This window comes from Balaenoptera borealis (genome assembly GCF_965194805.1).
Source record: "Balaenoptera borealis genome assembly, chromosome: X".
Classification (NCBI taxonomy): domain Eukaryota; kingdom Metazoa; phylum Chordata; class Mammalia; order Artiodactyla; family Balaenopteridae; genus Balaenoptera; species Balaenoptera borealis.
In genome coordinates, this window is record NC_138881.1 from 60,347,359 (window position 1) to 60,363,994 (window position 16,636).

General features: G+C 42.8%; 1 protein-coding gene across 5 annotated transcripts in view; it reads right to left on the reverse strand.

Annotated features, from left to right (window-relative positions):
* Positions 1–433: 433 nt before the first annotated feature.
* Positions 434–16,636, reverse strand: part of HDAC8 (histone deacetylase 8) — a 244,573-nt gene continuing 228,370 nt past the window's right edge. For 2 of the 5 annotated variants that reach the window (XR_014239575.1, XR_014239576.1), the window contains 2 exons: positions 14,713–14,800; positions 434–1,001 (listed from right to left, as the gene is read on the reverse strand). Coding sequence is in view for 3 of the 5 variants with exons in the window: in XM_082377333.1 (XP_082233459.1) it covers positions 1,569–1,672 (104 nt within the window). In the remaining 2 variants the exon portion in view is untranslated. Of the gene's footprint in view, positions 1,002–1,436; positions 1,673–14,712; positions 14,801–16,636 lie in introns of those variants that run through there. The other 3 variants (XM_082377328.1, XM_082377329.1, XM_082377333.1) reach the window with 2 other exon arrangements.

Genomic DNA, 16,636 nt, shown 5'->3' on the forward strand with positions numbered 1-16,636 from the left:
CATCTTTCCTTCGCCTTTGAGGTTATAGTAACACCAATGCATCACAACTGTATCCCATTTTCATCAAGTGTGCTGATTGCCTACCCTTGAAGGGAAGTAGCTTCTATTCATCAAGATGTCCCTCTTGTCTCTGACATGCCACCTGCTCCTCCGTGGGGTGCCAGCAAGACCCTCTCCATGGTTGCAGCACCTGTATTCCCGCGAGCCCTGGACAGGCCCCAGCACAGGTCAGAGCTTGGCTTACTGTCCCCAGGACTTAGTGGAGACACGCTAGTTCTCAGCAGGATCCAGTACTCAGAGTCAGCCTCCCAGGCTGGGCCAGAGCAGAACAGGGAAGCAGCAGGGTTATTCTTGATACTTCAGTGAGAGGAAATGTTCAGAACTGTGTGTGCTGTCAGTGGTACTTTACAATGAGGACAATGGGACAGAGAGGTAGGTTTTCAAAGATTTTATTAAAAAACAAAATAGATCCGCAATCCTGAAAACAACACGGGTGGATTTCTCCCCACCTCCCAGTCTGCTGACCAGCCCCCTCCCCCCGAGGCTCCACCTGGATGGTCCTGAGGCCCAAACCCTGCCTGTCAGCTGCCCCCTGCCCCACGAACTGTCAACCAAATCTCCATGCTTTCCTCCAGCTTCTGATCTGTCTCCTTTAAGAAAATAAAAATACCCCCTCCCCAACTTGCTTAAAAATAATTTTCAAAGATTAAAAACGGCATCTGTGTGTTTTTAAAAAATAAACACTTTAAGTGTTGGAAATCTTTGTCTTCCCCTAGGTCTAGTTGAGGCCTCTGGGGTGCCTGCCTGCCTCAACCCAGGAGGCCAGCTGCCACTTGGTGCCCCTTGGAAATTTTCAGGAAGTAAAATTCTTCCAAATTTCCCCTGCAGTCACAAATTCCACACACTGCTCGCATAAACACGCTGTCTTCATTACAGGCACTGCTCCTCAGCTCTGGAAACCTGATCTCTTTTTGTCAACTAGACCACATGCTTCAGATTCCCTACAAACAGGAGAGAAAACAAAAATCAAATTCAGGTAACATATGTGAATTATACCTCAATAAAGCTGCTAAAAAAGGGCGCTTTCATTTTGGGGCTAGTTCTTTTGCTGCCCTTGGGAACCCTGAGACCCCCAACATATGAACAAGCTCAGGCTAGGCTGCTGGATGGTGAGAGATATCTGGTCCAGTTACGCCAGCAACCACCAGCCACCCACCAGACATGTGAGTGAGGCCTTTGACAGCTGGCTGACTGCAGTGCTGGGCGAACCCAGCCAAAACTAGCAGAAGAACCACTCAGCTGAACCCAGCCCTGATTGTTTTAAGACACACAGACACACACACACATATTCCAACACTTTTCAGAGTTCGCATCTCACTAACTGCACCAGATCTTACCTTGCCCCTAACCTTTCTCCACGGCCCCCCCCCCAGCTTAGCAAGGCACAACCCTCCTAGCATTTTCTCTCGTGAGTACCTGTGAAATGCGAATTGGGGATTTCCCCCTGCCTTCAGGTCTAAGAATCTTAGAGGGAAACGCAATCACTTGAAATCCTACAGGACTGGGCTCTAGGAATGAAAAGTTTGCTCCCTTGGTCCCTCCACAGTCTTCTCCTTGTCCCACTTCCCCAAGCAGAAATACTGGGCTCCAAACCCTACTGACCACTTCTCCTCTAAAACAGGAAGGATGTTCCATGAGGGCAGGGACATGGGCTGCCTTACTTTTGGTTGATCTCCAAAGTCTAGCCCAGTGTCTCACACATAGTACGTACTCAATAAATGGATGAATAAATGGATCAATGGAAGAAAGGAAGGAAAGAAAAACAAATCAGCACCCACTTGCCTATCTGGTTTAATTTTAAATTGACATACAGTGAAATTGACTGTTTCTGGTATGTGCAGTTCTGTGATTTTTAACACACGTAAAGGTTCATGAAACAGATTGGTCTCATTAGCCACCAAAATCCCCTGTGCTAACTTTTTGCAGTCACATCCTCCCCTCCCCCTCTTACCACCTGGCAACCACTGACCTATTCTCCATCACTATAAGTGTTGTCTTTTCCAGAATGTCATATAAATGGAATCAAACAGTATGTGACCTTTTAAGACTGGCTTCTTTCAAGCAGCATAATGCCTTTGAGTTTCATGCAAATTTTTAGGTTCATGCAAATTTTTCAGTGTATCAATAGTTCATTCCTTTTTTGGTACCCTTCACCAAGTTTCTCCAAGTGGCAACATCTTACATAATTATTATTTAATATCAAAACCAGGAAATTGACACTGGTATAATTCACAGACCATATTTAGGTTTCACCAGTTTTATATGCACTCATTTGTGTGTGTGTGTGTGTATGAGTGTTTGTGTGTAAGAGTATATTCTATGAAATTTTACCACATGTATAGGTTCGTGTAACCCCCACCACAAGAAGATACAGAACTATTCCATCACCACAAAGATCTCAATGCTACCTTGTTAACTCCCCTCCACCCCCTATTTGTAAGCCTGACAACCATTAATCTGGTCCCGAGGTCCATAATTTTGTCATTTCAAGAATGTTATCTAAATGGAATCATACAGTATATAACATTTTGAGATGGGTTTTTTCTCTCACTCAGCACACTGCCCTTAAAGATCCATCCAGGTTATTGGGTGCATTATGTTCCTTCCTTTTTGTTGCTGAGTATTGTTCCATGGTATGGACATGGCACAGTTTGTTTAACCACTCACCCGCTGAAGGACATCTGGGCTGTTTCCAGTTTTTGGCTATTACACAAAAAGCTGCTATGAACATTCACGTACAAGTTTTTGTGTAAACACAGTTTTCATTTCTCTGGGATAAATGCCCAAGAGTGCAATTGCTGGGTCCTATGGTAGTTGCATGTTTAATTTTATAAGGAACTGCCAAACTGTTTTCCAGAGTGGCCATACCATTTTACATTCCCACCAGCAATGTATGAAGGATCTAGTTTCTCAGCATTCTTGTCAGCATTTAGTGGTGTCACTAGGTTTTATTTTAGCCATTCTGATAGGTGTGTAAGGATCTCTTATTGTGGTCTCAATTTGCATGTTCCTAATGGTCAATGATGTTGAATGTCCTTTCATGCACTTATTTGCTGTCTGTATATCCTCTTCATGTCGTTTGTTAATTGGACTTTTTTTTACAGTTGAGTTTGGAGAGTTCTTTATATATTCTAGATACAAATCTGCTGTTGCATATATGATTTGCAAATATTCTATCTCAGTATATAACTTGTCTTTTCATTCTTCTTTTTTTTTTGGCTGCAAACCGTGTGGTTTGCAGGATCTTAGTTACCTGACCAGGGATTGAACCCGGGCCCTTGGCAGTGAAAGCGCAGAGTCCTAACCACTGGACCACCAGGGAATTCCCTGCCTTTTCATTCTTCTAACTCTTGCAAAGCAAAAGTTAATTTTTTGGATCATGGTTTGGGTGTTTTCAACCCTTAAGCTCACAATCTCTGGATAATCTTTGATTCTTCATCTCTTAGTTCAAGCTCCCTCCACATCTTATGAGTTGCCAAGCCTAACCTCAAGATGTCTCCCAAATCTGTCCTCTCCTTTCTGTTCCCCTGTCTCCACCTTATTAACAGTTCTCATCACTCAGGTTACTGCAACAGCCTCTTAACTGGTGCTCGCACCTCTGGAGCTGTCCCCTGCACAATTCTAGCGGTGACCACATGCCTCCTCTGCTCCGAAATAACTTTAGCAGCTCCGGACCACCTATGAATGAAGTTTAACACCTTAGCTTACATGTGCCCCATCCATACTTTCCCATCTCCATGTGGGCCTTTGTGTTGTTGCCTCTTCTATGGAGAACCTACAGGGGATCCTGGTGCTGAAGTGAGGGTCCTTCCATCTGTAAGTACAGCCAGAGCTTGATGAATGAATGATTGCACGGATGAAAAAAATCCTGGGTCCGAGTGTCCCAACAACACATGTTCACAGAAAGGAAAGTTGGGTGCTGTGTTCTCTGCTCTTCTTTCTCACTCTCCAGTTACATTTGGAGGCAATTAAGAAAAACAACAGAAATAATTTCCACCAGAAGTTGATGATGAGCAATACTGAGTTTGGCTAACAATGAAAATGTAAGCTTAAATAATGCCCATTGTTCTCCCTTCACATCTAGCTTTTCCAGCAGTGGGTGGCAGCCTGAGAAAATTCTAAAAGCTAGCATGGTCTGGGGCCTGGGGAGACACAGAGTACAGACCAGAGGGGGCAAACTCAAATGCCTACAGAGGCCAAGAATGTACTAGATGTCAGTAGAACAGACTGGGGGCAAGACATACGGAGCACTCTGGACCCTTTTTTCTTTTTCCTACTTTGCATAATGAGTATAAGAAATCATTTCCTTTTTTCTTAACTCTATTACAAAAGAAAACAAAACCAAAGTGGTGTCAGTGAGATGAGAAATGGAAACTCACACTTAGCCTAGAGTAGGAGGTACAACAGGGAAAGGTGGGATCTGTGGCAAACAGGAAGGTACCTGCTCACAAAGGGGGCAGCTGCTACTCGGCTCCAGCCATTCACTAGTGTGCAGGAATGTGGGCCCAGTGTGACCAGATCTTTCCATTTTCCAAGAGAAGTCAGAAATTCACATTTTTATGCAAAGTTTTCACAGTGTGAAATGTGGACAACTACTTAAAATTTTTTTTAACATCTTTATTGGAGTATAATTGCTTTACAATGGTGTTTCTGCTGTATAACAAAGTGAATCATCTATGCCTATACATGTATCCCCATATTCCCCCTCTTGCGTCTCCCTCCCACCCTCCCTATCCCATCCCTCTAGGTGGTCACAAAGCACTGAGCTGATCTCCCTGTGCTATGCGGCTGCTTCCCACTAGCTATCTATTTTACATTTGGTAGTGTATATAAGTCCATGCCACTCTGTCACTTCGTCCCAGCTTACCCTTCCCCCTCCCCGTGTCCTCAAGTCCATTCTCTACGTCCGTGTCTTTATCCCTGTTCTGCCCCTAGGTTCTTCAGCACCATTTTTTTTTTTTTTAGATTCCATATATATGTGTTAGCATACGGTAATTGTTTTTCTCTTTCTGACTTACTTCACTCTGTATGACAGACTTAGGTCCACCCATCTCACTACAAATAGCTCAATTTCATTTCTTTTTATGGCTGAGTAATATTCCATTGTATGTATGTGCCGCATCTTCTTTATCCATTCATCTGTCAACGGACACTTAGGTTGTTTCCATGTCCTGGCTATTATAAATAGTGCTGCAATGAACATTGTGGTACATGTCTCTTTTTGAATTATGGTTTTCTCAGGGTATATGCCCAGAAGTGGGATTGCTGGGTCGTATAGTATTTCTAGTTTTTAGTCTTTTAAGGAACCTCCATACTGTTCTCCATAGTGGCTGTATCAATTTACATTCCCACCAATAGTGCAAGAGGGTTCCCTTTTCTCCACACCCTCTCCAGCATTTATTGTTTGTAGATTTTTTGATGATGGCCATTCTGACCGGTGGGAGGTGATACCTCATTGTAGACAACTACTTTAAATTTTTAAAGAATATCATGTGGCACGTCAATATGTGAAGCTAAACAAAACAATTTTGGAAGCAAGATGTGGTCACGGGCTCCCAGTTTGTAATCTCTGGGACAGCTCTGCTTTACACCCATGGCACCCCATTTCATTCTCAAGTATCTTGGTTTCGACAATAAATTATATCATCACCCTATCTCTGATGTATAAGAAGGAGTACTGGATTGGGACTCAGGAGGCTTGGGTTCTATTGATTCATTGACTGACTGACTCATTTATTCATCCACTTATTCAATCAACACTTATGGAGTGTCTATTCTTTGCCAGTACTAGGTGCTGGTGAGCACTCTAGTCTTTTTTTTTTTTTAATACATTTATTTATTTATTTTTGGCTGCACTGGGTCTTCGTTGCTGTGCATGGGCTTTCTCTAGTTGCGGCGAGCGGGGGCTACTCATTGCGGTGGCTTCTCTTGTTGCAGAGCACGGGCTCTAGGCACACGGGCTTCAGTAGTTGTGGCTTGCGGGCTCTAGAGCGCAGGCTCAGTAGCTGTGGCACACGGGCTTAGTTGCTCCGCGGCATGTGGGATCTTCCCGGGCCAGGGCTCGAACCTGTGTCCCCTGCATTGGCAGGTGGATTCTTAACCACTACACCACCAGGGAATTCCCTCTAGTCTTTTGTTGTTGTTGTTGTTGCTATTTTTTTCTTAAATTTATTTATTTATTTTGGCTGCACCGGGTCTTAGTTGCGGCATGAGGGATCTTTTAGTTGCGGCACGTGGACTCTTAGTTGCGGCACGTGAACTCTTAGTTGCAGCATGTGAACTCTTTAGTTGCGGCATGCATGTGGGATCTAGTTCCCTGACCAGGGATCAAACCTGGGCCCCCTGCATTGGGAGCCCACAGTCTTACCCACTGGATCACCAGGGAAGTCCCTGTTGCTAATTAATAGACTTTATTTTTGGAGCAGTTTTAGGTTTACAGAAAAACTGAGCAGAAAGTACAGAGAGCTCTCATACCCCCCTGTCCCCCTCCTCTCCTCGGAGGCAATTTCCCCTATTATTAACATCTTTCATTAGTATGTACATTTGTTGCAGCTGATGAATGAATATTTATACATTATTATTAAGTACAGTCCATAGTTTACATTAGGGTTCACTCTTGGTGTTATACAGGTCTATGAGTTTTGAAAAGTGTATAATGTTACATATCCACCACTACAGTATCATAAGGAATAGTTTCACTGCCCTAAAAATCCTGTTCTTCACCTATTCATCCCTCCCTCCCTTTCCCCAAAGTCTTGGCAGCCACTGATCTTTTTACTGTCTCTATAGTTTTGCCTTTTCCAGAATGTCATATGGTTAAAATCATACAGCATGTAGCCTTTTCAGACTGGCTTCCTTCACTTAGCAATACACATTTAACGTTCTTCTACATCTTGTCACTTAATAGCTCATTTCTTTTTAGCAGTGAAAAATATTCCATTGTCTGGATGTACCATAGTTTGTTTATCCATTCACCTACTGAAGGACATCTTGGTTGCTTCCAAGTTTTGTCAATTATGAATAAAGCTGCTATAAACATTCATGTGCAGGTTTTTGTGTGGACATGAGTTTTCATCTTATTTGAATAAATAGCAAGGAGCATAATTGCTGGACTGTATGTTAAAACTATGTTTAGTTTTGGAAGAAACTGCCAAACTGTCTTCCAAAGTGGCCGTACTATTTTGCATTCCCAACAGCAATGAATGAGAGTTCCTGTTGCTCCAACATCCTTGTCAACATTTGGTGGTGTCAGTGTTTTGATTTTAGCTCTTCATAGGTATGTAGTGGAACTCATTATTTTAATTTGCAATTCCTTAGTGAATGATAGTGAGCATATTTTCAAACACTTAATTGCCACCTGTACAGCTTCTTTGGTGAGGTGTGTGTTAAGATCATTGGCCCATTTTTTTGATTGGGTTGTTTTCTTATTGTTGAGTTTTAAGAGTTCTTTGTATATTTTGGCTAACAGTCCTTTACTGGATATGTGTTTTGCAAGAATTTCTCCCAGTCTGTGGCTTGCCTTTTTATTCTTGTAATCTTTAGTCTTTTTAACGTAGAGTGGCATTGTCCAATAGAACTTTCTGGGATGATAGAAATGTTCTATATCTATGCTGCCCAATATGGTAGCCACTAGTTACCTGTGGCTATTGAGTACTTGAAACGTGACTAGTGCAAGTGAGGAACTGAATTTTTAATTTAATTTTAATAACTTAAATTTAAATGGTCACATGTTGCCAGTGGTGACCATATTGGACAGTACAGATATAGAACAGTTCCCTTTTGTGTTTTTTTTTTCTTCATGACATTGACTGGGGTCATTCTTATTTGCTCTTTCATTTACAACCTCCCTATCAATCCATTAGCAAGTCCTGTCAAATCTACCTCCACAATATTTTCCAAATCCACCCACTTCCCTTCAACCTTCACTGCTATAACTTTAATCCAAGCCACTGTCACCCCTTGCATGGACAACTCTAATAGCCTCAACATTGGTCTCCTAGCTTTCATCCTTGTCGCCTACAACTTTTTCTCTATGTAGCAGCCTGAGTATTTTGTTAAAACTTAGGTCAGACCACGTTACTCGTATGCTCAAAACCCTCTATGGCTTCCAATCATACCTAGAATAAAATCCGAACTACTTAGCCACCAAGCTCTGCAGGGTCTGACCCTGTCTCTGGTCTCCTGTCTGCCACCACCCTCTTTGCTCACTCTGTCCTGGCCACACGGGGCTTCTTTATGTTGCTGGAACACACGAATCATTTTTCCCTCTTAGGGCTCCCCCTTCTTTGCACGTGTTCCTTCCACCTGGCATGCTCTGTTTCTGGATATTGTCATTCCTGACTCTTCTCATCACTCAGGTCTCAATCCAAAAGTCACCTCTGAGGGGCCTGATGACTACCCAGTCTAAGTGGCCACCCCCAGTCACTCATTTTCTGTCACATCATCCTGCTCTATTTTCTTCAATGTCCTTACCACACCGAACATATCCTGCGTGCTTATTTGCTAACTTGTCTGTCTCCCCTCACAATCTCCGTGCGGGCAGGGACGTGTCTGTCTTGCTCATCACTACAGTTAGCCCCCTCAACAGCGCTCAGGAATTGATCAATCAATATTCACTGAAGGAATGAACATCTCTAGAGCTACAGGGCAGCTGATAAAGCACTATCCCATTCAGGCCACAGATCCTTAAAGCTTGGCCATTGCTCTTAAAGCCCTTAGAAACATGGTTGAGGTGAGCTGACATATGCTTACAAAAAGAGCCTCAACGCCACCAGGCTAAGTGGCAAATAAGTTCTGAAGACCGTCAGCATCATAGCAGTTTGGAGGAATGTTGGGGGCGACCCCAGAACCCTTGGGGGCTGAGTGGCACCACAGAGGAACAGAGATGTGAATTTAGAACTGCTGAAAAGTGTTCCAACTTTCATTATAGGAGTACCCCTTTCAGGAATGTTGTTGTCATATTGACTTAACATCTGTATTAATAGTAACTCTTTTTCTTTATATCAACTTACTTTAAACATTTTAATACCTATTTTGGCCTCATTTATCCTAAGTAATGATAATAATAACGATAACAATAATAATGTTGTGCTTAGTAGATTTTAAAACATACAGTAAAATAAATACGACTATTAAATGAAAAATGTCTTTGTGTCACCTCAAATTGTCTCTCACGCAGAGGTATATGAGGCACATTTTGGGAAAAATTATCGAAGTGATCACTTTTGGACAGCTGGTGCTTGGGCTGCTTTGCTGCCACGAGCCTTTAGTATCTGCGAATCTTGGATGTGGCACCCCCTCCCCATGTCTACAGTGGGCTAGGCCCTATGCTGGGTGCTGGGGCCACAGAGGAGAACAAGACACAATTCTCGCCCTCAAGGAGCGCTCAGTCTAGCAAGGAAGGCATATATGGAGACAAACACATCATAGTCCATAGCAACAAGCCCATATAATACCAGTCTGTACAGAGTGCTGAGGGCATACAAAGAGAGGGCATGGAAGGCTTCACGGAGGAGGTGGCATCTTGAAGGGCAAAGGGAGAGAGAATGTTCCAGGCAGCAGGAACAGAGCAGGATGTATAAAGGCACCTGCAAAGTTTTTGTGGCCAGAGCACAGGATGAGGGTCAGGGACAGGGGTGGGAGGTGTGCAATGAAGCTGCAGAGATGGTCAGAGGCCAGATTATCAAGGGCCTAGAAGACCATGGTCTTATCCTAGAGGCCATGGGGAGCCTCTGAACAATTTTAAGATGGGGAGGAGGCCCATCTAGTGTGATCTAAGGCTAGAGCAAGTTCCCCAGCTGCTGCCCCATCACACCGGGCTTGAGGGTCTCACTCTTTACCTGGGAACAATGGCAGAACAAAGGATTTCTATGAAGCCTTGGGCATGTGCTGAAATGGATCGCTGATTTTAGTTTTTAGCTCTTAATTGTCAACTGTATTGTTCGTCTTGGAATATAGATCCCCCCCTGTTATCAGAAAGCCTTTCAATGACAATTAAGTATAACCACCAATTACCACTTTCCTGCCTCTGACCTGAATTAGAACCTGAGGCTGTGAATTAATCCCCCAGGCTTCTGGTATTTATAGGATATCAGCACTTAAAGGATGTTAGCCTGATGTTTCGGGTGCTCTGGTCTTAACTTGCAAGGGACTACTGCAGTCTCCAGCGGAATCGAAGCGATTTCTAAAATAGCCTATGATTCACTTTTTCTCCCCTCCTGTGCCTAAATCTGCTGGCTCCATGTGGAAGGATAGGCACAAGTAACTGGAGAGGTGACATCACAGGAGTGTGCTGCGTGCCTGCAGCCAGCCAGCTTGTGGAGCTCAGCCTCGAGCGGTCTATCTGCCGGTCTGGGCGATGCCTCCCAGCCGCTTTGGAGTCACAGCTCCAGGTTCTTTGGTCCATGAGCTTTCTCCACATTTCTTTTTCAGACAAAAATTCTGGGCCGGGAAATCCAGGATAATGGGAATAGCAGCAGCAGGAAGAATAATACAGCCTTACATCTGTATAATGATTTAGAGTTGTGAAAGCCATTTGCTCCATTTTCCTCCACCCAAACACCAGTGGGAAATAGAAGCTGGGATTTTAGGCCTGCACTGGAGACAAACTCTCGCTCTCTTACACAAAAGAGCAAAGTGCTAACATTCCTTGTTCCCCTCAAAGTACATCCTGATTGGGCCTTGGATGCCACCAGAAGGTCAGAGAGATTCCTTTCAGCTTCTAGGTGCTTCCTGGAAGAGAAATTCTCCAGGACAAATTTGCCTGGCAGGCACAATCTATGAACCATGCCATGCTGATGGAGCTAGCAAGTAGTGCCAGTCCCAGCACTGCCAACTTCTTCTGCACACCCTGGCTTACAGTCCCTATGGTCCCGAAGACCTTTACTGGAGCCAAAGGCATAGCCTCTAACTGTGGAGCCCCGAAGGTAGGGTGTGTCATGAACATCTGGAAGTGCCAACGGCTGCCACGGTAGCTCAAGGTCCCGTGAAAGGAAAAAACACCACTGTATCAGCCATCATTGTGGATCCTGCAGTGAAGGGCCACTGAGCCCGCCCGTGAACAGCCAAGGAGTGGGGTGGAGGGATTCCTTCCTTGGAGGAGCCATAAAAATAGTTCTGCAGTGGTCTCATGTTGGCTCTGTGATATTCGAGCACCTGGTCTCAGCATAGCTTGGTGTCCCCAACGCTCTATTGCTACTGCCAGCATAAGAAGTCTCCCAGCCTGGCTTCCTTCCCCTGCTCCTCCCCAGCATTGTGGCTGCCGGGCAGGACACCAAGCTTGGCCTTCTTGGTTAAATTTCAGTGTCACTTGTGTGTGTGTGTGTGTGTGTGTGTGTGTGTGTGTGTGTGTTTGTGTGTGTGTGTGTGTGCGTGGTGACGGTGGCGGTGGTGCGCGCGGAGTGGGGGTGGAACATGATGATAGAAGCAGTGACCCACAGATGCTTAGCAGTATTGCGAGAGTGGCAGGTGCTGTGGCTGCCGTAGCTGCCACTACCGCCACCACTATGTGAATTCAGAATGACCCAGTGCAAGACCATAGGTGCCGGTTAGTGCCATGAAAATGTCATCTTGGTAAATCAAGATGCTGTACTCATGCAATTCTGTCTGTTGGAAACCTTGGCGGGGTATAAAAGCGATCCTTTGGAAAGTTGAATCGGTAAACCTATATGTGGAAAGTGACAGGCAGAGCAGAACATTATCACCTCCAAAGCAGAGAGGCCTCCCAGAACTTGTTTTCCAGCTCATGGGGGATATGTGCACTTATGAAAATAAAGGATCACTGCCTCAGCCTGTTTTAGAGATGTGAATAAAAATCTTGGCTGGGGACCGCCTCCTCTCTGGTTGACTGATTTTCCAATTGATTTGTATTTATTAGCTAATGAAATTAAAGTTGTAAAAATGATAACAGAAACATAATAAATCTCTCCCACAACTGGCTGTTTCTATGTCACTATGGTGCATTCCTCACTTTGATTACTTCAAAGTCTATTATTTTGTTCTCAATTATTCTGTTTTTCTGGCACTGGAGAAAATCAATTTGTTTTATTTTCTCTTATTCATGCACTCAATTATGCTCTTTGGGCACATTTAATCACTTTGATGTTTTCATTTTATGGCCCGTCTCTAGGCACTTCAGCTGCATTGCTGCCAACGGGCAAGCAGGACTAATTTGCATGTCACAATAGACTTGAAATTCTAACTCAATTTAGAAATCTTTATGAAATCTCCCTCCAAAATATGCTTGGAGTTTCAAAGAGGGAGAAGGATGTGGGTAAACCAGGAGCCTATAAAGATGCTTTCCTTTTCTCAAACACTGAGAGCTCTTTGGTGACCTGACTGTAGCTTGGGGATGTCCCTGTCCAGGTACAGCAGAGCAGTCCATGGGATGGGATGTCTGTAGAGTTTCCTCTGGAATTTTGTGGTGAGAATCTTGCAAAGGCTGTCCCTTGGCAGCAAGGCCAGGGAGGTTGGGCCTGCTTACTCTGGCGTAAACCGCCCCTCAGCACTGCTGGATTTGGCGGCAGTGCTAAAGACAGCACCTGAATCTCAGTTGGTTAAAGTGCCTCCGGGTAGATGGAGACAATTGTCAACAGTTAGTCATTCCAGAACACTGAGTGGTTTACCTTATTTTCTCTAATAAGTTCCAACACCCCTTTTGCCCCTCGATTATTTTAGAGCTAAAGGCTGGAGAGGACTAAAGTGATATAATTGCCTTAGGCATGAACTTTGGACAAACAGGAAAAAAAAAGCTTAATTAAACATATTAGAGGCCTCCAACTATTCTTCAAAAGTTTTTGGTTTGTTGCATACAACAACCATCAGCTCTACCTGGCAGAAAGAAAATTTTGCATTTCTTCTTCTGAACTTTGGGTATGATCTTCAGTTTCCCATGTGGAATCCCAGCTCCCTCCCTTACTTGCTGTGTGACCTTGTACAAGCTAATCAACCTCCCTAAGTCCTTTCCTATGTTAAATGGGGCTAATAATTTTATCTACTTCAGGGATAGGTTTGTTTCCTAAACTTCAGTACTGTTAAGAATTTCACCATGTTCACATATCACTTATGTGGAAACCTCTCTTACACTCTTAAAAAGAAAAAAACTTAAATTCATCCTAAGCAAGGTGTCTGTGAAATCAAAGTGTTTGATGTGGTAGTTATATTGATATTTCTTTTTAATACACGTTAAAACATACATACATGAAATACACCAAATTCATTCCTGCTTAAGAAGCTTTGATCCTGCTCTCCCCTTCATCTAGAATGTTCTTCATCCCAATTTTTGCAAAACTCCTCCCCTTATTGCATTAAACTCTATTCCCAAATGTCACCTCCTCAGGGAGGCCTTTACTGGCTATCCTATCTAAAATAGCACTCTTTCCAAATTTATCAGTAACCAACCACTAAGTATTTATTTGCTCACTGTCTATCTTCCCCATTAGAACATAAGCTCCATGATGGGCAAGGCCTTCACCTGTCCTCTTTACATCTCTATCATGTAGAATAGTGCCTAGCACATATTAATACCAATTACATGTTTGTTGAATGAATGAAACATAAAAATAAAAAATCAGCCTAGTGGTAACCAGGCTCCCCTTCCACCCCACGAGGGTGGTGTCAGAAAAGGAAGAGCGAAAAACCAGGACTTTCATCCCTGCTCAATGGCAAGGAGGCCCACCCACCACTGTGTCAGTGGAGGCCACATGGGGAGCAGTAACAAGGTGCCACTGCCATTCCTGGCCAGGGTGGTACCTTGAGGTCGAGTGGGGAGCCTGAATTTCCACCCCTGCCCAGTAGTAATGAAGTGCCCCTCCTCCCCCTAGACTGTCAATGACAGCTGAGTGGGGAACCTAGACTTTTACCCCCACCTGGAGGTAATGGGGTGGTGCTTCCCTTCCCTGCCAGCATGGTGTCAGAGGAAGCCTGCTGAAACAAGATTTAAATAAGGTGCAGGATTTCACAAAAATATCTAAAGTGTCCAGGATATAATAGAAAATCACTCATACCAACAAACGAAAACTCTTAACTTGAATGAGAAAAAGGCAAACAAGAGAGGCCAACATAGAATGACAGCAATGTTGGAAATATCCGACAAGTAGTTTAAAGGAGGCATCATAAAAATACTTCAACAGGCAATTATAAACATGTTTGAAACAAATGAAAAAAAATGTCTCAGCAAGGAAATAGGAGAAATAAAGAAAAACTAAATGGAGATTTTAGAACTGAAAAATTCAATAAGTGAAATAAAAAAAAAACCTCAACAGATGGGCTCAACAGCAGAACAGAGAGGGCAGAGGAAGAATCAGTAAACTGGAATATACAGAACAATAGAAATTACCTAATTTGAACAAAAGACAAAAAATGAGCAGAACCTCAGGGATCACATGGGACTATGATAAAAGATCTAACAGTCATGTCACCAAGGTCCCAGAGGAAGAGGAGAAAGAAGGTGGGACTGCAAAAGTATTTGAAGAAATAATGGCTAAAGATTTCCCAAATTTGGCAAAAGATAAAACCCTACAGATTAAAGAAGCTAACTAAATTCCAAACTGCCTAAACTCAAAGATCCAAACCAAGATCTATCATAATCAAATCCCTGAAAACTAAAGAAAAAGAGAAAATCTGGAAAGCTGAAAAACAAAAACAAAGGCTTACCTATAAGGGAAACATAATTCAAATGACAGTGGTTTTCTCATCAAAAACCATGGAGGCCAGAAGGAGGTGGTTCAGCATTTTTCAGGTGCTGAAAGAAAATAAATGTCAACCCAGAATTCTACATCCAGTGAAAATGTCCTTCAGGAATGAAGGGGAAATGAAAATATTCTCAGAGGAAGGCAAACTAAGAGAATTTGTTGCTACTAGACCCACCCTAAATGACTAGCTAAAGGAAGTTTTTGACATGGAAAGGAAATGATGAAAGAAGAAATATTGGGACTTCCCAGGTGGCGCAGTGGTTAAGAAGCTGCCTGCCAATGCAGGGGACACGGGTTCGATCCCTGCTCCGGGAAGATCCCACATGCTGCGGAGCAACTAAACGCATGTGCCGCAACTACTGAGCCTGTGCTCTAGAGCCTGCGAGCCACAACTACTGAGCCTGTGAGCCACAACTACTGAAGCCCACGAGCCTAGAGCCCGTGCTCTGCAACAAGAGAAGCCACCGTAATGAGAAGCCCGGTTACCGCAATGAAGAGTAGCCCCCACTCGCCACAACTAGAGAAAGCCCGCGCACAGCAACGAAGACCCAACGCAGCCAAAAATCAATAAATAAACACATAAAATTAAAAAAAAAAGAAATCTTGAAGGAAGGAAGAAGGAACAATGCAAAGGGTAAAAATATGGGTAAATATCATAGATTTTTCTTCTCCTCTTGAGTTTTCTAAATTATGTTTGATGATTGAAGGAAAAATTATAACGTTCTCTGATGTAGTTCTGAGTATATATAGAGGAAATATCATTAGATTATATAATAACACAATTAGATTACAAATGGGGGAGGGGAAAGGGACTTAAAAGTAGGTAAGGTTTCTACACTTCACTCAAACTGGTAAAATGGCAACACCAGTAGACTGTGATATGCTGCATATGTATAATATATACCCAGAACAACCGGTCAAAAGCCTATACAAACATATACAGTCAAAATTACTGCAGATAAATCAAAATGGAATTAGAACAAAGGTATAAGTCACCAACAGTAAAGGTAAAGAAAACAGAGAAACAAAGAACAGAGGGAACAAAGAGAAAACACAAAATAAAATGGCAGATTTAATCCATAATATCAAAATTGCATTGAATATAAATGATCTAAATACACCAATTAAAAGACAAAGATTGGCAGAGTGGCTAAAAAAATGATCCAACTATATGCTGTCTACAAGAAACTCACTTCAAATATAAGTAGGTTGAGAGTGAAAGGATAGAATGATATATGCCATGAAACATTAGTAAACAAAGGAGGAGTGGCTATATTGATATTAGATAAAGTAGACCTCAGAACAACAAAAAAATTACCATGGACAAAGAAGGACATTACATAGTGGTAAAAGGGTCAATCTACCAAGAAGATACAGCAATCCTAAATGTGCATGCGCCAAACAACAGAGCTTTAGAGTACCTGAAGCAAAACCTGATACAGCTATAAGGAAAAATAGATAGATCCACAATTAGAATTGGAGAATTCAACATCACTCTCTTAGCAATTGATAAGAGAATAACTAGACAGAAAATGAGCAAGGATATAGAATAACTCAACAGCGCTACCAACCAACAGGATCTAAGTGACATTGATCAAATAATCCACCAAACAACAGCAGAATATATTACATTCTTTTCAAGCACTCACAGAACATACCAAGGCATATGGTCTATGCCAAGATAGACCATATACTGGGTCATAAAACAAGCCTCAACAAATTTAAAATATTTGAAATTATACAGAACATGTTTTCTGACCACGTGGTATCAAAGTAGAAATAAAAAAAAAACCTCCTGAAAAAAAACCTTCAGGTCCAGATGGTCTCATTGGAGAATTCTACTAAAAAGGAGAATTAACATCAATTCTATACTCTCTCTTGCAGAA